This window comes from Planococcus citri, chromosome 4 (assembly GCF_950023065.1).
Source record: "Planococcus citri chromosome 4, ihPlaCitr1.1, whole genome shotgun sequence".
NCBI lineage: Eukaryota > Metazoa > Arthropoda > Insecta > Hemiptera > Pseudococcidae > Planococcus > Planococcus citri.
This window is the reverse complement of record NC_088680.1, coordinates 70,816,584-70,840,512: the sequence shown is the minus strand read 5'-3', so window position 1 is coordinate 70,840,512 and position 23,929 is coordinate 70,816,584. Positions and strand designations below refer to the sequence as shown.

General features: G+C 33.3%; 1 protein-coding gene across 1 annotated transcript; it reads right to left on the bottom strand.

Annotated features, from left to right (window-relative positions):
• Positions 1-1,134: 1,134 nt before the first annotated feature.
• Positions 1,135-22,083, bottom strand: LOC135843501 (uncharacterized). The gene is made up of 3 exons (XM_065361418.1): positions 21,755-22,083; positions 8,753-8,926; positions 1,135-1,764 (listed from the first exon to the last, which is right to left on the bottom strand). The coding sequence occupies exons 1-3, from the start codon at positions 21,840-21,842 to the stop codon at positions 1,652-1,654; spliced, it is 375 nt and encodes a 124-aa protein (XP_065217490.1). The 5' UTR covers positions 21,843-22,083; the 3' UTR covers positions 1,135-1,651.
• Positions 22,084-23,929: the final 1,846 nt, after the last annotated feature.

Here is a 23,929-nt window from a genome sequence, read left to right as displayed (position 1 = left end):
CTTTAAAATGTTCCTTAGGATGTCCCATTTAAGAAAAAAGTTGTCCCGGAGGATCGGAGGGGGGGTGGCAATTACTCCTATTGTCATATGCCGGACTATAGTCGGTAAAAACAAATAGTCCAGTGGCAAACAGCAATTAAACTTCAATTTCAGCTCCGGAGGTGTTCCGAAAGGAGAAATATGAATTCTCAAAGAGAGGGCATTTTTGATGAAATCGTGGTTTTTTCAATCTGGGTCTTTTTGGGAAAGAAAACATTTCCGAAACTGGGAAAATATTTTTGAATGCAGTGGTGTCAATTTTTTAGTCATTATTGCCAATTTCAAAAAACTGAAAAGTAAGCTTTTTCTCTCTTAGGACACACATCTCCTCTCTAGAGGCATCTCCGGAGTTAAAAAAAATTCTGAGTGACGGTCAACTCAATTTTCAGATAGAAATCCTTTGATATTTTTTTTCGCCATCTACCCTTTTGTACGTCTACCTTTCTACCTACCTTCATGAGCAATACCTAAGTATATTGTGGCAAAATCAACGAAAATTGAGCCATACTCAATTGCTCAACCAACTTCCAAAAAGAATTGATTTTCGCCTTATCTGGTTAAAAAGTCCTTTTTTCGTTCTAAATTGTCAAACAAAAGTCTTTTTTTTGCCAAACATAGTTTATGAGGTTCTTGGGTTTTTTTTCAATTTGACCAAGTCAAGAAAATCATTTTTTGAAAAAAAGTTACCATTTTTGTTAAAATTGTCAAAAAGTGTCCATTTTTAGTAAAAATGTTGAAAAGGACTATTTTTCGTCAAAGTTGTCTAAAAGTGCCCATTTTTGGTGAAAGTGGTAAAAATTGTACATTTTTGGTAAAAATTGTACTACCAACTTTGCTAAAATTATTAAAAAATTATCAGTTGACGAAATGTTGTAATGTTTTTTCGTCAAAATTCTCATGGAAGTAGTTTTTTAGTAAAATAGTCAAATGGTCGTAATTTTTGCCATAATCCTTGTTTTCTACAAAATTGTATAAAAACTTCTTTTTTTGTCATTTTCCCCCGAAAAAATTTCATTTTGTTCAGTTTTTATGACAATTTTTTGATGTTTTTGAAATTCATTTTGGGATAAAAGGTTTGTGTATAAGTACCTATAATTAAAAATAAAACAAGAAAAATTTATTTAAAAATTGGTGCAATTATACAAATAATAAAATAATTTGTATTTATTGATTAGGTATAGGTTTGTACAACAATATTACGTATTTTGAAGTACACAAATTATAAATGCGAAAATATAATTAAAAGATTGTACCTATGCATAAATACACAAAAATTGGCATAATTCGTTTCAAATAAGTAGGTATTAGCCCATTATTGCATGTGCGATGAAACCTATTTGTATAATAATAAAATTGTTTTTATTTTTGGTCTAAATATCCGCGGAATTAGCAAAAAATCAGAAAGATTAAGAAAAAAATTCCGACACTTTCATCTTAGTGCATTATCTCGAACTATTCCAAGTAAGAAAAAAAATCACTTCGCTCATTATGAATTCCACTGAACACATTATATTACTTAACTTAAGGATAAATGCTAATTAATGTAGCTCAAATCCCATCAGCCAATTCAACTCGTCGCTTTTCTTCGGATGAAGGCTTTTCTTTCGCGCTGTCAGTTAGCCAATTGGTTACAGCAGCACGCTGTTATTAATCTGTGCTCTTTGCAAGAGTTCGCGTGCAGGAACGAGCAATCGGCAAATTTGCATTGCAGAGGAAGATGTGTTTCTGAAAAATGAAATATTTCGCGTCAACATTTTACCAATCCATAATACATACATGCGAAACCGGTCTTTTCTAAATTTTCTCCGATGTACGAGTATGGGTATTTGTATTTGTATAGGTATTCTCGAACATGTTGGAAAATTATTTGGAATCACGTGTTTGGTTGAACGACTCGAGTTGTTGTTTTTGTTTTGTTTTGTTTGGTTTTCGGACAAAAAACGTGCGAAAGTAACCTCGCAACATCGCCACCTATATGTTTTCTTTTCCAGCAACTTATTTATATTTCGACATTTTTTGCTAATGGTTGCGGAGATTAATTTTGCATAAATTTGTGTCCGAAAATAACTTACATTTTATGATTGAAAGAATGTTTTCCAATGATTACAATTTTATTATAATAAATTTACAGTACAAGCTGGCAAATGTTCTACCCCTCCTCTTGGTCATTGTCTGACTCGACCCTCAAAATGCTACAAATAATTTTTATTGTCTGGATACATTTTATAAAGGAACCTTTTGAACTCACGCGCTTCAATTTGAACGAAACCAAACTGGATCATAAAGAGCATGTCCTAAAACCACCCTTGATAGTTTATGACAATAGGAGTAATTGCACCCCCCCCCTCGCCGATCCACCGGGACAACTTTTTTCTTAAATGGGACATCCTAAGGAACATTTTAAAGCAAACTTCCCCCAAAAAAAGTTGGCCTTACTTACAAAATGGCGGGCATTTTGATTGACAGGTCAGCCGAAATCGCGGATTTTATACGTTTTAACATAAGACTTGCACGAAATTTTTCAAACTTTACAAAGGTAGATCGAAAGATCATGCAAAAATTATCACCTGTCAAAATTTCAAGTGCCAAAGTGCGTTTTTCGATTTTTGGTGAATTTTTGAAAATCGAATTTAGGCCAAAAATGAGGGAAAAAATCAAAATTTTACCAAATTTACCAAGAAAGCGGAAATTTGGGATATGCACTATTTTCGACATGCCAAATCGATCGGAAACGGTTTCAACCCGTTTTGAGCAGTTCTGGATCCTCCTGCCGATTTTTGAAACTCGAAATTCCCACAAAATTCCATCAAATTGGAGTTGTAAAGCTGAAATTTACTCTACACTCCAATTTTAACATCTTCTGAAGACGACTTCAGGTGGGTTCAAGTCATTTTAGGGCCTCCAGCGACTTTTTTGAAAATTACTGGAGCCTCCAGTAGATTTTTGAAACTTGAAATTTTCCCAATATTAATTTATTAAATGGAGTTCGCAAGCTGAAATTTACTTCGCAGACTACATGGGGGTTTCAAATGGTTTTGAAGCTTCCTAGGAAATTTCAATTTTCCAAAAAAACGTCATACAACCTTTCAAAAAGTCGCTGGAGGCTCCAAAACGACTTGAAATTCACCAGCAGTCAACTTCGTAGCTTATTGAAATCAGTTTGCAGAATGAATTTCGACTCTCCATCTTGGTTTGATGAAATTTTGGGGAAATTTCAAGTTTCAAAAATCTACTGGAGGCACCAGTAATTTTCAAGAAAGTCGTTGGAGGCTCTAAAATGACTTGAATCCACCTGAAGTCGTCTTCAGAGGGTGTTAAAATTGAAGTGTAGAGTTAATTTCAGCTTTCCATCTCCATTTGATGAAATGTTGTGAAAATTCAAAGTTTCAAAAATCTGCTGGAGGTTTCAGGAATTTTCGAAAAGTCGCTGGAGGCTCCAAAACGACTTGAAATTCACCTGCAGTACTTCGTAGCGTATTGAAATTAGTTTTTAGAATAAATTTTAGCTTTACAACTCCAATTTGATGGAATTTTGTGGGAATTTCGAGTTTCAAAAATCTGCTGGAGGCTCCAGAACTGCTCAAAACGAGTTGAAACCGTTTCCAATCGATTTGGCATGTCGAAAATAGGGTAGATATATCCCAAAATTTCAGCTTTCTTGGTAAATTTTGTAGAATTTTGATTTTTTCCCTCATTTTTGGCCTAAATTGGAGTTTCAAAAATTCACCAAAAATCGAAAAACGCACTTTGGCTCTTGAAATTTTGTCAGGTGATAAATTTTTGCGTGATCTTTCGATCTACCTTTGTAAAGTTTGAAAAATTTCGTGCAAGTCCTATGTTGAAACGTAAAATTTGCGATTTCGGCTGACCTGTCAATCAAAATGGCCGCCATTTTGTAAGTAAGGCCAACTTTTTTTCGGGCAAGTTTGCTTTAAAATGTTGCTTAGAATGTCCCCTTTAAGAAAAAAGTTGTCCTGAAGGATTGGCGGGGGGGGAGTGCAATTACTCCTATTGTCATATGCCGGACTATGACCAAAACTTCAAATGTTTGAGTTCATTTTTGAGTTTTTGAAAATTTGAAAAATACGTTTTGCAAATAATTCTTAAACTTTTTTATGAAATATACAATTTTTTGAGCGAAGTGAACTGGAGTTTCAGAGATTATTCAATTTTCTTAGAAAAATTTAGGTGAAAAGTAAGTCATTTGGGAATCATCGAGTGAGTTGGAAAAAGTTGTGAAGAAATTGTCTATGAGCAGGGAATTACCAAAAACTAAGGGTTTTTAATTCTCGAATTAAATTTTTCGCTCGGACCACACCATTTTCCTTTGCTTTTCTCCTCGTCCAAAGTTGGAGAATAAAAAAATCAACTACTCTCATCACTCATCAAAAAAAATACTGTTTTACTTGAAATTTTCCAAAAAAAAAAAAAAAAAAAATAGTACCTACAGCTTCAGCCAATCTCGCACACTTTTTCATTCGGCAAACAAACATTTTGTGATTGGCCAGGAGGAACTCTCTAGCCATAAAATTTGAAGGCAAATGAGCCTCATTATGCTAAGTATACTTGGAAATTAACTAGATACTTAATTGCGATCGCCTTAGGTAGCGTTTCGATTGCGAAGGCGAAAGACATTGGTAACTGACAGTGTAAAGTAAGTGCAGACTTGAGGAAGAAGATTTGTTAAGAGGGGCCTAGGGTCACTATTGGGTATATTGGAGAGGCTGGCTGCGGCAGCGACGGCGTCGGCGGTCCATACGCTATGACGACAATGATAATGATGATAATGTCGTTTGCCACGTGAGCCCTGCGGCGTGCGGCCATGTACCCAAAAACTCGTGGAGGAGCATGGCAAGCGTTTTTGTCTTCCTAAATCAAAAATTCTTTCGGTATTTTCCTTTTGATTGAATACTCATTACGAGTGTTTTTCTAAAACTCGACTATGGCAATTATGTAATAATATTTTTTCCGGATTACGAAGGCAATTACGTATTGGTAGGTATATCAGGTATCTCTATCAACGTACGATATTATCGATGATGAAAATATTACATATATCTACGTAGATCAAAACAAAATGACTCGATGAAATGTCCCTCTCTTCGCCCTTGTCTTTATGCGAAAATTTCTCAGAAAAATTATACTACGCGTTCGCGATTTCCTCGTTGCGATGAATTTTCTTAATGAATGAAAATTGCTCGGTCATTATCAGTAACTATACCAGCAACCAATACCGAAGCATTTTTCTGCACTCCGCTCATATAATTGGCGAGTAATGACCCGAGTCGTCATCACGTGCACAGGTGATTCGCACACTGTGCTTTATGTGCACGATAAATTTTTTCGTTAAATTCCTCGACGTTGGCACTGTGATATAATTACATACATACATTCTATTGCCGATCCATGTAGTATGTTACGTAGCCGGTAGCAGGAGCACCGTTTACAAACGTGACCAATTTTAATGAAAATTTTATCTCGTAAATTTTTCACAATGGATTTTCAAGTATTTAACGATGACATTTTCAACTGCGGTAATTTAAAGAAGAATTTGGCTAATGGAGATGATAAATTCCAATATTGTAATGTGCGTTGATTGGGATCGGGACGTTGCGATAGTCGAGTGTTTTCTGTACACGTTAAATGCCTTTAGATGCACGAGTAGGCAACTTTACTCGCGTATTGGAGGTACACGTGCGTGTGTAGTAGCATCAGCTTGTGCAGGGGATTGGATTTTTTCAAGTTTGTGACTTTTTGGCCAGTCAGACTGTCTATTTTTAATGAAAAAACAGTACCTATACTCAAGTCTAGGGAATGTTTTTTGGAATTGCTGATAGAAATTTTCATCTTAGAAACGTTTTATTCATCATTTTTACGAGGAGAAGTTGATTTTATATTTTCAATAACGCTTTTGATATGTATTTTCCAGTATTTTCGAATTTCCTTTTTTGAAATTTTACAATTTTATCAATTTTTGAGGATTTTCTTATAACTATGTAACTTATTTTGTAATGGTTTTGCAGTTAAAAAAATTTTTTTTTATTGTAGTTTATGAAATTTTTTGTTATTTTTAATAGTTTTTTTTTGACATTTCCACCACTTTTTATTTTGAACAAATTTCAGCATGTTTCATCAACTTTTAAACAATTTCAATTGTTTTTACATATGACTTTTCTCGAAAGTTTTGAGCAATGTTCGCAAAATTTCGTCAAAATTGAAATATTTTGAACAATTTTCTACAAGTTTTGCTCCTTTTTTTTTTTTTTTTTTTTTTTTTTTTGAAGTAGATAAGTACTTAATTAGGTATTGCGATAAAGTTTGGTAGTTTTTATTGATTTTTTCACAACAATTTCACAGGTTTTTCAATGATATTCGAATTATTCGATGTCATTTTTATAAATGTCACCATATTTTCATGACGTATGAAAGACATTTCAACATTTTTGGAGATTTTCTGGAATTTTTGGCATTGTTCATTGTTTGCAAGATTTTACTTGAATTCTTTGTTGTTGTGAACTTTTGATAATTTTTAAACTGCTTTCATAACACTTGAACGAATTAGTTGCAACGTTTTATTCAATTTTGCTGATTTTTCCTCATACTCCGTAGATATAATTATTTTTCTAAACAATATAGTCCGGCATATGACAATAGGAGTAATTGCACCCCCCCCCCACCGATCCTCCGGGACAACTTTTTTCTTAAAGGGGACATCGTAAGGAACATTTTGAAGCAAACTTGCCCAAAAAAAAGTTGGCCTTACTTACAAAATGGCGGCCATTTTGATTGACAGGTCAGCCGAATCGCAGATTTTGCGTTTCAACATAGGACTTGGACGAACTTTTTCAAACTTTACAAAGGTAGATCAACCTGTCAAAATTTCAAGTGCTAAAGTGCGTTTTTCGATTTTTTGGTGAATTTTTGAAAATCGAATTTAGACCAAAAATGAGGGGAAAAATCAAAATTTTACCAAATTGATCAATAAAGCTAAAATTTAGGATATACCATATTTTCGACATGTCAAATCGATTGGAAATGGTTTCGAACTGTTTTGAGCAGTTCTGGAGCCTCCTGCCGATTTTTGAAACTCGAAATGTCCACAAAATTCCATCAAATTGGAGTTGTAAAGCTGAAATTTATTCTAAAAACTAATTTCAATACGCTACGAAGTACTGCAGGTGAATTTAAAAGTAGTTTTGGAGCCTCCAGCGACTTTTTTGAAAATTCCTGAAGCCTCCATAAGATTTTTGAAACTTAAAATTTTCACAAAATGTCGTCAAACTGAGATGGAGAGTCGAAACTCATTCTGCAAACTAATTTTAACACCCTCTGAAGACGACTTCAGGTGGGTTCAAGTCATTTTAGAGCTTCCAGCGACATTTTTGAAAATTACTGGAGCCTCCAGCAAATTTTTGAAACTTTCAATTTTTACAAAATTTCATCAAATGGAGATAGAGAGTCGAAATTCATTGTGCAAACTAATATTAACACCCTCTGAATACTTCAGGTTGGTTCAAGTCATTTTAGAGCCTCCAGCGACTTTTTTGAAAATTACTGGAGCCTCCAGTAGATTTTTGAAACTTGAAATTTCCCCAACATCAATTTATCAAATGGAGTTGTCAAGCTGAAATTTATTTAGCAGGCGACATGGTGGTTTCAAATGGTTTTGAAGCTTCCAGCTACTTTTAGGAAATTTCAATTTTCAAAAAAACGTCATACAACCTTTCGAAAAGTCGCTGGAGGCTCCAAAACGACTTAAAATCCACCAGCAGCCAACTTCGTAGCGTATTGAAATTAGTTTGCAGAATGAATTTCGTCGACTCTCCATCTCAGTCTCGAAATTTCAAGTTTCAAAAATCTACTGGAGGCTCCAGTAATTTTCAAAAAGTCGCTGAAGGCTCTAAAATGACTTGCACCCACCTGAAGTCGTCTTCAGAGGGTGTTAAAATTGGAGTGTAGCGTAAATTTCAGCTTTCCATCTCCATTTAATGAAAATTTTGTGAAAATTTAAAGTTTCAAAAATCTGCTGAAGGCTCCAGAACTTTTCAAAACGGGTTGAAACCGTTTCCAATCCATTTGGCATGTCGAGAACAGGGTATATCCCAAATTTCAGCTCTCTTGGTCAATTTGGTAAAATATTGATTTTTTCCCTCATTTTTGGCCTAAATTGGATTTTCAAAAATTCACCAAAAACCGAAAACGCACTTTAGCACTTGAAATTTTGACAGGTGCTAAATTTTTGCATGATCTTTCGATCTACCCTTGTAAAGTTTGAAAAATTTCGTGCAAGTCCTATGTTGAAACGCAAAATCTGCGATTTCGGTTGACCTGTCAATCAAAATGGCCGCCATTTTGTAAGTAAGGTCAACTCATTTTTAGGCAAGTTTGCTTCAAAATGTTTCTTAGTCCCCTTTATGAAAAAAGTTGTCCTGGAGGATCGTCGGGGGGGGGGTGCAATTACTCCTAGGTATTGTCATATGACGGACTAACATGACATTCTGAGTATTTTGTGTCTTTCATCATTTTTCAACAATTTTCACACATTTTCAACTATTTTTCGCATATTCCTCAGTTTTTGCTAAATTTTTTTGAAATTGTGCCAATTTGGGTTTTTTTATCAGTTTTTATGCCTAGTAAAGGTATTTTGTTAAAATCTGATAAATTTTTATAATTTAAACAATTTTTTAAAAATTAATTTCGTTATTACTCGTACCATATGGACTCAGACAGCAACATGCATCGTGTAAAAGCTTATCGCTGCAATAACTATAAACCGATGAATCGCACAAAGGGCAATCGAATCTTCGCTTTTTTTTCATCAACAATTCTTCCAATTCTGGCGATAATTTGTCGTCTTCCGCATCGTCTCCATCGTTTGTATTTTCAACTGCAATAAAAAAAAAGTTCATTTTTTTCAGTTTCAATGAAAAATTATAGTAAAATTGTTAATAGAGGTAATTATAACGAGGAAAAAATTGGCGTACGTTTGGGTAAAACCCGTTCATGATTCACGGTTTTAAAATAGGAGGTACATTTTTATTCGACTCATAAAAACTGTAATTAAGCTATACTGCTATTGTTATTATTTGACGATTGACTGACGTTGCGACGCTTTGTCATGCGGTCATAAAATGTATACGTATTTTGTGTTATACATTATATTAACCAGTTAGGTACGAACATTGGTATAGGAAAATAACGTGTAAAATTTGTCGAGATCGTGTGATCGGGGGGGGGGGGTCTTGAATTTATTTTGATTGAATGCTACAAGGTAATTTGCTCTTTTGACGTTGAATCAAATCGAAATGCAAAAACTCGAGAAGTTCTATTCATATTATGGATTGAGTATATAGTTTTCTACTTCAATTTTTAAAGTTCACTTTTTTCAAGTACCTACCTTGCTATTATTTTCTTTTATAAATTTGACGGATAAGCAACCTGTTTATTATTATTTTTTCTTCGTAATTACGGGTATGACTCATGGTTCTGGTTTCAGTTTTTTTTTTTTTTTTTTTTTTTTTGGAAGCATCTTGTGGAAAAGTTACTTAAGTTGAAAAAAAATTTAAAAACCGAATCTGGGTACCTTGTATTAGAAAACATTACCCTTATTTGAAGTTTTTCAAGTCGGTCATTACTTATAATTTATTACCTAAATTTGGACAGAGAATAAAAAATTTCTGTAAAAACCTTTTTTTTTGAGAATTTTTGAAAAATTTCAAGTTCCAATATGGGTCATTATGTGTAATAGTTTGATAAAGTTGACACAAACCCTACCTATTAAAATAGGCTAAAAGCACCCAACAAGATTTTTGAAAGAGTAATTTTGAATCACATGGCTGATTTTATAGATAAGGGGCTGATCAGACAGCAGGTTAAATGTAGACCAGGGAAATTATGCACTGGCCAGATATTAGATACACCTAATACAGCACATTGAAGATGGCTTTGAAAAGAAGAAAGTCACTGGAGTAGTGTCTGTCGACCTCACTGCAGCTTTTGACACAGTGTGCCACCGACTACTTCAGTATAAGGTGTACCAACTTACAAATGATTTTAAATTTACACAAATAGTCACTATGTTGATGAAAGACCAAAGATTTTATGTGACACTCGCCCACGTAGCACTGAACATGATTTTACATGATTGTTGATTGAAAAAAGTCGGAACATTATCCATAAAGGGGTTAATCTAACTGCGTTTAAGATAATTGATTAAAAATTGACACTATTTTCAAAAACTATGATGAAAATGCTAATGGTCGTCATTGATGTCTACATTTGTATCTACAGTTATGTGCAAGATTTTGATATATAGTAGATACCTTTGTAGACCCATGATTGATATCAAAATTCAGATCATCTTGTTGATCTGAAGTTGATGTTGACTATAAGATTGACAAAAGCATCTACAAATTTTTGATCTTGTATAGTTACTTTTGTCGACCTAATAATTGTCGCCAACTTTGGCATCAGCAAGATGACCTGAATTTTGATATCGATTATAGGGTCTACAAAAGTATCTACAAAATGTCGTCATCAAGTAGATACTTTTGTAGATCTTGTAATCGACATCAACCATCTGGTTAGTATTGATGAGAAAGTTGATGTCAATTACAAGATCTATAAAATATTTTTAGAAATTTCAAAGTGTTGCCGACTCATTTGTTGATGTCTGAGTCGACAATACAATAAGAAAAATTGTCTAAGTCCAAAATAAGATGGACTGATTATTCTTTTAAGGCCTTTCTACTCAACAGCGGCAATTGTCTAGTGGTTAGAGACAGGGTTGTGCCTAGAATACACCATGTAGAATACATGGGCATTCTACGCGTAAAATAGCACGTGTAGAATAGCCTGAAGCAAATGTAGAATGCGTAGAATGCGTAGAATGCGTAGAATGCGTAGAATACGATGTAGAATAAACATGCAGATTATTTTTATTTTTTCAAAATACTTAGGTATATTTTTTTCATTTTTTACATCATTTATTTTAATGCTGGTATGTAAAAAAATGAAATGGTAATAGTAAAGTTTAAAAAAAAACGAAATAGTAACAGTATAAGGTAAAGAACAAGAACAAAATAGTAACCAGAAACGTATTTCAAATCACCTGCTTTTCTTGTAGTTTTTATAATTTTGAAATTAAGCTCACCTAACACAGCTTCATTCGGCTTCGGCATTATGATTACTAGTCTTATCACTTTTTCTGTTCAGTTCGTACCTAAGTCTATTGAGTTCTTTTCTCAAATCAAATTCATAATTGTTATAATCAATTTATATAATTCAAAAGAAGAAAACCCAAATTCATATTTCAAATTTCATTTCCTGAACAAAAAAGTTGAACTTTCATTTTTCAAAAGTGCATTTTTGGTAAATAAACAATTTGTTTGGCTTTCAGATGGGTGGTTTTGTTGCATTCTACGCATTCTACACCGTATTTTACGCATTCTACGCGCATTCTACGCATTCTACGCATTTTACGCATTCTACATCAAATTTTACGTATTCTACACCAAAATGTAGAATAGGCTATTCTACGCGTAGATGCCCAACCCTGGTTAGAGAACGTGACAGAAGTGAGTGGCAACCTAGGTTTTATCCCTACCCAGGGAAAATTTTTTCTTTCAAAAAATTTTTTAGGGTGAAAAATTTTTGAGAATAATTTTTCTTGAATCAAAAAAATAGTTTTGGGCACATTTCGCACATTTTCAATCAAAATTTGCTTCTTTTAGACTTAAAAAAATGACACCAATGTCGAGACCTTGTCAAAACAAATAATAAAGGGAGACAACAGTCGATTTTGATATCAACTTCTCACTGGTCATTTATCAACATTGGTGTCAACAAATGTTGTGTCGACAAGTGACAGATTAGAGATCTTGTCTTTTCCATCAACTTTGGCATCACTTGTGCTACACGGGTCAATGGTAAAAACAGCACCTGGAGGCGGCAAAAGAACGGATTGCCCCAGGGCAGTGTTTTGTCACCAATTCTCTTCAATATTTACACCAATGACCCTTATTCTGTATGCAGATGATATTGCACTAACTGCCCAACATAATGCGTTTGCAGAGGTGGAGGACACACTAAACCAGGCTATAGAGGAACTGGACACATACTTACTATAAAGATAACCACCTCAAATCAAATCCAACAAACACAGAAACATGCTCTTTTCATCTCAGAAATCGTAAAGCAAAGCGACAATTGAATATTTGATGGGGTGGAACAGATCTTAAACATGCAGATAACCAAATACCTAGGTGTAACCCTAGATAGGTCCTTGACCTACAAAAGGCACTGTGAGGCAACTAAAATGAAAGTTGCAGCAAGAACAAATATATTTGCAAACTAGCAGGCAACAGTTGAGGAGCTATGCCCCAAGTTATGAGAACATCTGCGCTGGCACTGCACTATTCAGTGGGGGAGTATCCTGCCCTCTTTGGAGTCATTCAGCACATGAAACTAAAGTTGATATACCCTTAAACAGAGAATGTAGATTGTAGATTGGTGATAGGGTGCTTACACCCAACACCATTGAATAATGTGTATGAGTTGAGTGGAGTTGCCCCACCAGCAGTCAGATGTGAAGTTGCATCCATCTCAGAGAAGACAAAGATGCTAAAAAGGCCGCTGCGTTCTATGTATGGATATGAAGGAATGCAGGTGCTGAGGGAAGAACCAGCCAGGAAACCCTACCAAGTGGAGAATATCTGAGTGAAATATGGACTGTGGAAAACACTCAACTGAATGAGGAGCGGAGCCACACGATCTACGTACAATCTTCATCTAGATGGCAGTTGGCTGATGATGATCTGTGTGAATGCGGCAAAGTTCAGACTGACAAGCACTTATTTGAGTGTGAATTATCAGGAAAAATCAATCCTGGAAAATTAAATGGGACACTAGACGATGACGCAGTTAGATTCCTCAAGTACTGACAGGAGAAGGGTATTTAGATTTAGATTGAGTGGTTTTTCATGTTAAGTTAGGCATGTTGACTGTATACAAGAAAAAAAAAGCAATCAAAAATTTCTATGAAGACATTTTGCGAAATTTCAACCACTTTTCATAATAATAGTTATGACACATTTTTCAAAAATTCAGAAAATCACGACTTCATGACATAATTATTTTGAGCTTGAAATTTTTCAAAAATGCACAAAAACACTTCCATCGAAATGTTTGAATTTTTCAATTGACCTATTTTGATAGATTGTATGACACTTTTTCCAAAAATCCGGGAGATCATGACTCAATTTTAGGCTAAAAATTCTTCAAAATCGCTAAAAGAAACATTTTTGTCAAAATATTTGTTTTTTTTTTGCAAAATTTTGAGTAAATTTGGTCGATTGCATGACTTTTTTTTTTGAAAACTCCGAAAATTAAGACTTAATTTTGGACTAAGAACTCTTCCAAATTGCAAAAATCATTTTGATCGACTGCATTGGGCATCGAAGCGGATCTTTGTGTGTTGTAAAACTCAAGTATGTGTGAGTAAGTAAACAATCTCATTTGGTCCCAACCTGCGGAAGCGTTCCATAAGATTGCATGTAAATTTGCTACTTTTCAATTTCAATTTTCTCTGAAATGTTGTGTTAAAAAAAGCTAGTTTTATAATATGATATGTTAGAAAGTCTAAATTTTTGTTTTAAATAAGTTTTTTATCAACAAGTGTCTTATTCATTGAGAAATTTGAACGACAAGTATGCCATTTTTACATGGTTTCTTATGGGACTACAGTTTTGTTTGGGACCAAATGAGAACGTGAAATCCCGTAAAAATGCGCTGTGACGTAATTGTGACGTCACACTTCGATTCCCAATACTGCATGACACTTTCAAAATCTTACAAAAAAAATAACGAATATTTTGACAAAAATGTAGAAACGTAAAATGAGTAAGTAACTGACGCAAAAAGTTGATTTTCACAGCTCCAACATTTAAAAATTTTAACAATAGTTTTGTAAGGCGAGAAAAAGTACATTTTTATTTCTTCTAGGAGAAATAAAAATGGGGTTTTTGCTTCTTTAGCGAGCCATGCACCTATCTAACAGATCGCGTACCTATCTGATACGGCATGTATATGGACGTTGTTAGGTAGGGACTCGTAGGCTATACCTATAGCTTTCGACGCGAGTGCTCTGTGTGTCAAAATTCAGTCTGTATATGCGCTTATGAGTGGCATGTACAGCTCACATAATACCTAACCATTAGCTACGGCTTAGGTATTACAACCTGGTACCTATTTACTTCGGTAGGTAGGTATGGAGTGAGGGTGGGACCATAGTCCATAAATTTATTTTTGTTTGCTTTTTGTATTTCGTTTTTTTGCCTTTTCTTTTCTTTGTTTTAACTTAGATATTTTGATATTCCATTCTTCAAATATATAAGATTTACCAGTACTCTCTGCAGTGCTTGAAGTTTTTTTATTTACTGAAAAGCGAATGGTGAGGCGGTAGTTCGCCAGACATTCGCGAATCTACAAAGTAGATAGGTCCTCCCTTAGGTTTGTGTTAGGTTCACTTACAAGTGAATAGTGCTCTTAGCTGACCTAAGGGTTGATTCAAATGATCGCCTGATGAATTAGCTTCGCTTACCAGTGAATAGCGTTCTCCTAATTTTTTCTTGCGCTTCAGTTTTCAGGAAATTATAATGCATATTTTCAAAAATTAAAATAGAGAGGGCAATGGCTTTCAGAAAACATCATTCTTGAATTTTTGATGATGCAAAAAGTTGGTTTTCATGGCTTTAAAATTTTCAGTTTTCATAGAAATTATAATAATTTTTAAAAATATGAATGGAGCTCGAGCGAGGTGACGGCAAAAGCTCTCGAGAATTTACAATTTTTAATTTTTTTTTCAGGACATAATTTTTATATTTTCGAATACAATGCAACCAATTTTGGAAAAAATTTTGAATAATTGTTTTCGAATTTTCGGCGAAAAATAAGTCATTTTTTGACATTTTAGCAGAAGTTAGAATTTTTTTGCATTTTTGACTAGAATGAATTAGAGAGTCATCTCACACGCGCGTCCATTGAAAAAATGAAAACGAAGATCGTGTTAATTGATTTGCATAGCTAGGAAAAATAAAGGCGCTACTTGCCATCATTCATTTAGAATAATTTAATGTTGGCTGTTGAATGTGCTTGCAGCCTTGCATATCATGTACATATAGGTACTTTAAGCCATTGCAAGTGTTATGTAATAATATTTTGTTTTAAAAAATTACGAAATACGACGACTCGTTATCTATCGGTATTATAGGAGGGAATTTGAAAATAATTAGACATCACTTTTTACGATAATGCCTGGTAAACCAACTACTAACGATAAGTAAATAGGTAACCAGTTTTCGGTGATCGATTAAACAATAATAATATGCGGCGGGTAGAAGAACAGATTTTCTAGCTGGGCAATGCAGTAGATTAGGTAGGTACTCGATTTGGTTCTCGAAGAGATGAACGTAAATTAATTTTTTTTAAAACCACCGCATAAATATGTAATCGAGCCGGTGTAATTATTGTGTTTAAACCTCTATTAGCTGATCGGGTTGCGGATTAAATATGATACTCTTCAAATTAAGTGTACTAGGTATGATAGCAAACATTATATTATGTATACAAGCCAAATGTGTGTACTCGTACCTAACTGCTGAAATTGAGTTTCAATTTTTCATTTAAATTGATAAATTTTACATTCAGAGATCCCCCCTCGGAAAATATTTATTTGAAGAATAAAAAATACACATTTGATACGTACGAGTAACTTGAACTTGAATTTGCGAATTAAAAAAAGGGTGCGAGGATTTAATTATCCAAGGGGATCAGCTAATGCATGCGAATGACGAATTTTAAAAACCGAAACTGAAATTTCTTATACGTTGCGTCAACCCAAACAATTAAAACCAGTTATACATGAGTACATATACCTACCTATGTGGCCAAATTTTTAATTACAATGAAAATAATTCTCCTTCATTTCAGGAAGTGTGTTTTAACGACTTGACATTTTACTGTACTTACGATATTTTAAACGCTTGGAAAATTAAACGTTCGATATAATTATGAGAATGAGAATATAATACTCTTATAAATATGTAGGTGTAAGTATATAGGTAGAGAGGTACGTGGAAAAAAATGCAATAGATGATGTAACCTCTTTTTTTTCGTCAGGTCCTACATTGTTTATTTTTCGAGGGGGGTCCTCATCATAACCTGTGATTTTTTTACGTACTAAATTCTGTACGTAAGTATAAGAACTCAACAATCTGGATCCTTGAAAAACGAGGAGACAGTAGGTACCTACCGGTTCAATGTTAAATGTTGATAATTAATGCAATCGTGAGGAGGAAAAGTTGGAAATTTTTCAAGCATTTCGTTCGATTACAATGGTAACTTTATTTTACGGGTATACATATATGAACCAAAGTGATGCACTTGGGTAATACATACCTATACTATACTCGTACGTACGACGAATATTACGAGTATAATATGGGTTACCTTGAAGAATATTGCCGCTTGTGTACGGATGTGTAATGAAATTTTTCGTAATTATCGTACATACGAGTATACGAGTCGAGTATACTTATATTTGTAATTTTTTTGGGGCGTAAGTGTACGTGTATATGAACGTATGTGTATAATTGAATGTTTGATTTAATTTTGTTATTCAGTCCATTCCACACGAGTCGTTATTACGCGAGTATGAAATTGAAAGTGTTTATACGAATGAATGCGTCATTGTAAAGTCGTCATTTTTGCAAACGTATACCTACATACCTATGGAGTAATATGGGAAGCAAAACTGATAAAAACTACGTTCGAGTTGTGAATTGGTGATTTCAAGTTTCAAAAATCAACTGGAGGCTCCAAGAATTTTCAAAAAGTCGCTGCAGGCTCCAAAATCACTTAAACTCATAAGAGAGTGTTGAAGTTGGTGGGCAGTATGAATTTTGGATTTCCAACTTTATTTGACGAAATTTTCACAAAATTTCAAGTTTCAAAAATATGCTGAAAGCTCCAAAACTGCTCGAAATCGTTTGAAACCGTTTTTAATCGCTTTAGCAAGTCGAAAATAGAGTATATGCCAAATTTTAGCTTTCTAGGTCAATTTGGTAAAATTTTGATTTTTTTCCTCATTTTTGGCTTAAATTTGATTTTCAAAAATTCACCAAAAATCGAAAAGCGCACTTTGGCACTTGAAATTTTGACTGGTGATTACTTCTACATGCTCTTTCGATCTGGTTTTGTCCAGTTCAAAAAATTTCGTGCGAGTCCTACCTATGTTAAAAAGCAAAATCTGCGATTTAGTCCGACCTGTCAGTCAAAATGACTTTCATTTTGTTAGCAAACCCAACCTTTTTTTTTGGCAAGTTTGCTTTAAAATGTTCCGTAGGATGGCCTATTTTTAAAAAAAATTGTCACAGATGATCGATGGGGAGGAAGGGGGGTGCAATTACATATTCCTACTGGCATATGTCGTATTATGAAGATTGTATTCGAACTTAGTCATGTTCTACTGTTTAGGTCTCTCAATGTAACGTTGAACCAGAAACTGTGGCGAGGCGGTACCGAGGTGGTGTAAACGAGGAAATTGTTTTTTATCTGCGATGTTGATATTTTTTCCTTCGTTTGAGACCTGAAAACTTGAGAATCCGAAAATCCGCTGGAGGCTCCAGAATAGTTTAATATCATCACCGATCGACTTGGCAGGTCGAAAATGGGGTGAAAAACAAATTTCAGCATTTTTCGTTCGCGTGTTTGGGAATGATGAATTTTTCATCCTCCCCCCCCCCCCCCCAAATGACCTAATTGCAAAAGAAATAAATTTTGGATTTGATCCGACGCAAAAAAAATTTAAAGAAACCTACCTAAAACGATCGAATTGATCACAAAAATGGCAAATTCGAGTTTATAATGCTGAATTTCATTTTCACCTCACTTACCTACAGCATGTTTTCGAAAACTGGAGAATCGAAAAATCCGCTGGAGGCTCCAGAACGATTCGAAACCATCTCCAATCGATTTGAGAGGTCGAAAATAGGGTACAAACTTAATTTTAGCTTTTCACGACGATTTGATTAATTTTTGATTTTTTTCACGAGGAATCAAAAAAATTTTAATTTTAACAAATTTGTTAACAATTGAAAAACGAATTCCAGCTCCTGAAATTTTTGCTTATGATGTAACTATGTATTTTGTGGTCATCTTTCGATTCCCCTTTGTTGGGCCATTATGCAGAAGGATAAGTACTTCGCTTGAGAATAATGAAAAAATTAAAATTTTTGCAATTTGAGTTAAATGGTGAGAAAATTATGCAATTTTGCATAAAAAACAATAGATACAAGTACATCGTGTTGAAATTTTCGTATTTTTTTTTTCAAATTTGAGTTCGTTTAATTTCGTAGAGATGTAGTGAATTTGAAAGAATTAATTTAAATGAGGAAATCCTGTCTCAAAAATGTGAAATTCCCGAATTTTTTACTTTACCTACTTTTGTACCTTACCTATCACCTAATATGGTACGGTTTATGTAAAAGTATGACGACGTTGTCACGAATGAGATTCTTGATTCAGTTCTTTCTTCCCCTCCCCGAGGAATTGAGGTTGCTCTTATTTCAAGCAATTATCACTTTTTTGAGCTCTCGTCTCCTTGTGTGTAGTTTTACATAATTTACTCGGATGAGAAAATTACTGCATATTTTCTGACTTTTTCTCAAATCTACAAAAAGTTGTGCTGGAAGCCTCCCCCTCCCGCCTCCAAAGCTGGAAAGAATACAAACAATTCATTCAAACATTTTCAATTTCTGCTTTCTGAGTTTCCTGAATTATTCCCTTTTCAAGAAACTTGCCCCCAATAATTTTGGTTCCTTTGTATGGAGTTCCTCTCTCGAAAAAATGAATAAATTTGAACAATTTGGTGAATAAAAAAAATGGGGAGTTAGTCAAAACCCTTCTGAATAATCTTTTTTTCAAGAAACCCCCCCTTTCTTAGGGTCCCCCAAGCTTTGAGCATGCCCAAAGGAACTTTTTTGTGAAAATTTAATATTTAAAAAAAAAATTACCAGAATATACTAGCTTCAAAATCGTTTTGCAGACTTTAATTTTTCGTTTTTTCTTTCTTTTAATTTATTTCAATTTTGGGAGATTTCATTCGAGGAAACCAACATTTTTGGAGAGACCAGGGAGGGGTATTTCCTTGAAGAGGGGTTGTTTGAAAGAATTCCAACACAGAAGAAAGAAAGTCTCAAAAAATTTATATCGACTTGAATTTCCATTTTAAAAAATTATTTACAACCGGGGGGGGGGTCCAATGAAGGGGATCAACATTGCTTGGGGGACGGAAGAAAGCGTTTTCTTTTTTAAAAAAAGTGTCATTTAGAAGAACTTTGACGCAAAAATAAAAATTTTTTTGAATAACTTGGATTTTTTTATTTTTTTGAATATTGACGGCGTCCGGCACGACTGAAATTTAAGTTAATGGGCTATCTTTATGTTTAAAGTAGCGTTTTCAAGGTTATACTTAATTTACATATCTCTCGCTGCAAAATTGTTACTTTCTGTGAGAAAAAAAAATTGTTGAAACTTGAAAACATTTTAAAATTATGTTCTTTCGTATACCTATACCTCGAATGTAAATTGAAAAATTATTTTTCCCATCAAGTATCTATAACGTAGGTACCTATGTACGTAATTTATTTCATCAGTAAACGACTGAAAATGTTTTAGGGTGAAGAGGAGGAGAGTCTTTGAAAATTACCAGAGATTTAGTGGTAAAAAAACTCAAGGAGTTGGGAATTAGATAGGCAAAGGCATGTGCAAGAAGTTTCAAATCAAAAGGGTGCGTCCAAATTTTTGACAAAATTTTGAGTAGTTATTTGAATTTTGATAGATAACTATGAAGAATATAAAAATTCGATTCAATCGATATTGGAAGATGAAATTCAAAGCACCCTTGAGCTGCTTTAAAGTTTCGAGTGGATTTTTAAATTTCGCAGATCTTGAAGAATTCTATGAAAACGGTGCTTAAAAATTTACATCTGTTACTCAAATTAATCATATTTTTGACCATTTTTTGATCCTAGAACAATTTTCCAAATTCTGTTCGGACCGATTCCGGTTCGAGTTAATTTTTTCACTCGTACAATTGATTTTTGAACTGAAAACTGAAATTTTTGTTTGGGTGGTTTAAATAGGTTAGAACATGTTTTGGAAAATGTTCCTAAATCAATTAAAATCAGTGATGTAGCCCAGAGATGGGGCGAATGGCTCCTCTTAAGGATAAAAATTTAGTATAAAATGTTCAAAAATGAAGTTTTTGTTTTTTTGAGCCATTTTTTGATCTTGCTTCTTTCGATCAAGAGTATGTAATTTTATTTTCGGATAAAAATTAGTATAAAATGTTCAAAAATAGAATTTTTGTTATCTGAGCCATTTCGATTAGTTTGAGCAAAAGTAATTTTATTTTCATTTTCATAAACTAATTTGTATAGGTACCTAATAATATGTGAGGGCGCATACGGAAAGGGACCTAACGACCAAAAAAAAAAAAAAAAAAAAGTTCTCTGAAATTGTTGTAGGAACCCTTTACAGAGTTCCTACAACAATTTCAGAAAAACTTTTTTTTTTTTGGTCGTTAGGTCCCTTTCCGTATGCGCGGCTCACATATGAAGAAATGCTTTCTCAGTTTCTCTGGAGATTCGAAAACATTGAGAAACATGGAACAATGAAAATATCATGCAAATCATGGAAACTTTTTAAGGAAAACGGTGGCAATGTCGACCACTTTTTCACCTCTTGATCAGTTTTCTTTTTTTTTTTCAATTTGAAACTGATTTTGATATGCAAATGAAGAATTGGATTCTAATTCGTACCTATCTAGCCTTCGGCAAAATTCATTCGTTTATTCAAAACCAAACAAAAAAACACGAGTACCCATGCACCTGTTTAAAAATCATTATCTGATCGAAATACTACCTACTTATAGGTATGTAATATTCTATTCATCCCAAGATTGTGTTCTGATACACTTGTAATTATTAAATTTGTGATTAAATTTTTTCCTCTTGGCAGATTATTTGCCCCAATTTAGATTCTGTTGCGTACAATGTAACTTGAATTGTCTATGGGTGAGTCTGTAGTTCCTGTACTGAAGGCTTACGTTAATTTTATAAATTATAAAATCATTTATGCTGATCTTTCGTTGTTGGAACATTATTTAATTAGAAACTCCACATAAAAACAATAGGTACAAGGTGGGCAAATAGGTACCTATATCTATTTAAACTGAAAAAATTCAGTATCGGTAGAAAGTATTTAGAAACTTGTTTAGTGCTGCGCAAACAAATTAAAATTGCGCGAAAAAAAATATGGTGAAAAGAGGTTTGACCGATCAACCTATTTTCATATTTGGACTAGTGCCAAATAAATAGGTACATTTTACGTGGGTTTATTAGATGAATTCGCAAATGTGAATAATATTGAAGAGTTTGATCTCGCGAGCTCGACTGAAAAGAAAAAGAGAGAAGATGGAATGGAATACATGTTCATCAATTTTTATTAAAAATCGAACTGTATATCGAGTACGTTTTTTATTCAAAAATTAACTAGGTAAATTACCTTGATGCAGAATGTAGGTTTAATGAATATGATAACGATAACGATAACGATAATCGATAAGTAGTATATTGGAAAAAATATCTCTACTCACCTACAGGACTTCCACGTACATCGATAAAAGATACACATAAAACTACACATAACGCAAACCCGAGCGATAATTTTGAAAATCGCGGCATTTTCGATACCTAAATGGTTATTAAAAAGGAGCAAAATCAAGGCACCGGACACACGCGGGTGTTGATGAAGAAGCCGAATTATTAATCACTGGCTATAAGAATCGCCTTAATACTTTGATCGGCTATAAACCAAGTATAACGGTTGTAACGTGTTAACCGCTATTAACCAGTTCGTTTCTTTTTCATATGAAAATTTAATTCTCTAACCGACAGCGCTCCGGTTCTTCGAGTGTTTCTGTCTTTCTATCTTTCTTTATTATTCGTGTATGTACTTAGCTATACTTAATGTACGTACTCGTATAGTGTCATTTATTTGGCTCATTACTCATTATCAATGGACCATGCAGACCTCTTATGGCAAACGTCATAATATGATGAATTTAAAGTCACCTTCTTACACTTTTATACAGGTATATTTTTTCACGTAAATTTTAATGAAAAACCAAGAGGTAGTCAGAGTTGTAAGTACGTTGAACGAATTTATAAAAATTAGGTCAACATAATGAAATATTTTCTAATCGAGCATTTTTTGTGTTTTAATCACTTAATTGACAAAAAATCTTTTTTTTTTTTGCTAAAAATAGTTGTTTTTTTGCAAAAAATTACCCAAAAGTTATCAGAAATTACTAAAAAAAAAAGTCTTACTTTTTGACAAAAATTTCGAAAAAGTACCATTTTCTTGTCAATTATTCACAAAAAGTCGTGCTTTCTGATAAAATTGTCTAAGATTTGCTTTTTGTCAAAAATTGTCAAAAATTCTACAAATTTTTTTGTTTTTTAGAAAAATGGTCAAGTATTGTCGTTTGCTTGTTTTCTTTGCAGAAAATTCCAAAAAGTTTCTTTTTTCCAAAATTGTTCAAAATTCTCATTTTTTTCAAAATAATTACCATATTATTCACTAAAATTGTCAATGTCTTGTTTTTTTTGGGAAAAAAAATCACAAAAACACTCGCTTTTCCTCACAAACTTGCTTTAAAAAACTCTTTTTTTTTGCTAAAAGTTCCAAAAAATTTCACCTTTTTTTAAATGAAATTGTCAAAAAGTCAAGTTTTTTTGCTGAAAATTGCCAAAAAAAAAACACCTTTTCTATTAGAATTACTGTCAAAATGTTGCTTTTTGCCGAAAATTTTCAAAAGTTTTCTCCTATTCAAAAAAGACAAAAATTTTTGCTTTTCGTCAGAAAAATAGCTGATAATCACTATTTTTTGCAGAAAATTCCGAAAAGTATCACATTTTTTTCAATAATTGTACCAAAATCTCACAATTTTAGCATAAATTGCCAAAGAAAATCATATTTTGAGCCCTAATTAACTAACAAAATGTCCTGCTTTTCGTTAAAAGTGTCAAAGTTTTGCTTTATGACGAAAATTGTTGAAAAGTACGTCCTCCTTTTTCAAGAATTCTCAAAAGTCTCCTTTTTTCCAAAAATTGCTAAAAATCATCACTTCTTTGTCAAAAATTATCAAAAATTCTTGATTTTTCAAAAATCTACAAAAATGGTCTGTTTGTAAAATAAAAGTCAAAAATTGTCGTTTTTTCGTTAAAAAAAACAAAAAATGTTCACCCTATTCAAAAACTGTCCAAAAATCGCAATTTTTAGCCCAAAATTGCTAAAAAGGATCACTTTTTTGCCAATAATTCCCAATTCAGAGTCCTGCTTTTACTGAATTTCTCAGTGTTGCTTTTTGCCAAAAATTATCAAAAATTCTGGCTTTTTAAAAAATCTACAAAAACTTCAGTTTATAGAAAAATAGTCAAAAATTGTCGTTTTTTCGCTAAAAAAAAAATCGCACTATAAAAATTGTCCAAAAATCTCACTTTTTAGTTTTTAGCTGAAAATTTGCTAAAAAGGATCACTTTTTTACCCATAATTCCCAATAAGCCATGCTTTTGCTGAAATCGTCAGTCTTGCTTTTTTTCAAAAAGTGTCAAAAATTCTCGCTTATTCATAAGTTTACAAAAATTTTCAGTTACAGAAAGATGGTCAGAAATTGTCGTTTTTTCGCTAAAAAAAAAAAAACAAAAAACAAAAAACTTTATTTTATTCCAAGAGGGGTCCAAAAATCTCGTTCTTTTTCTAGAAATTG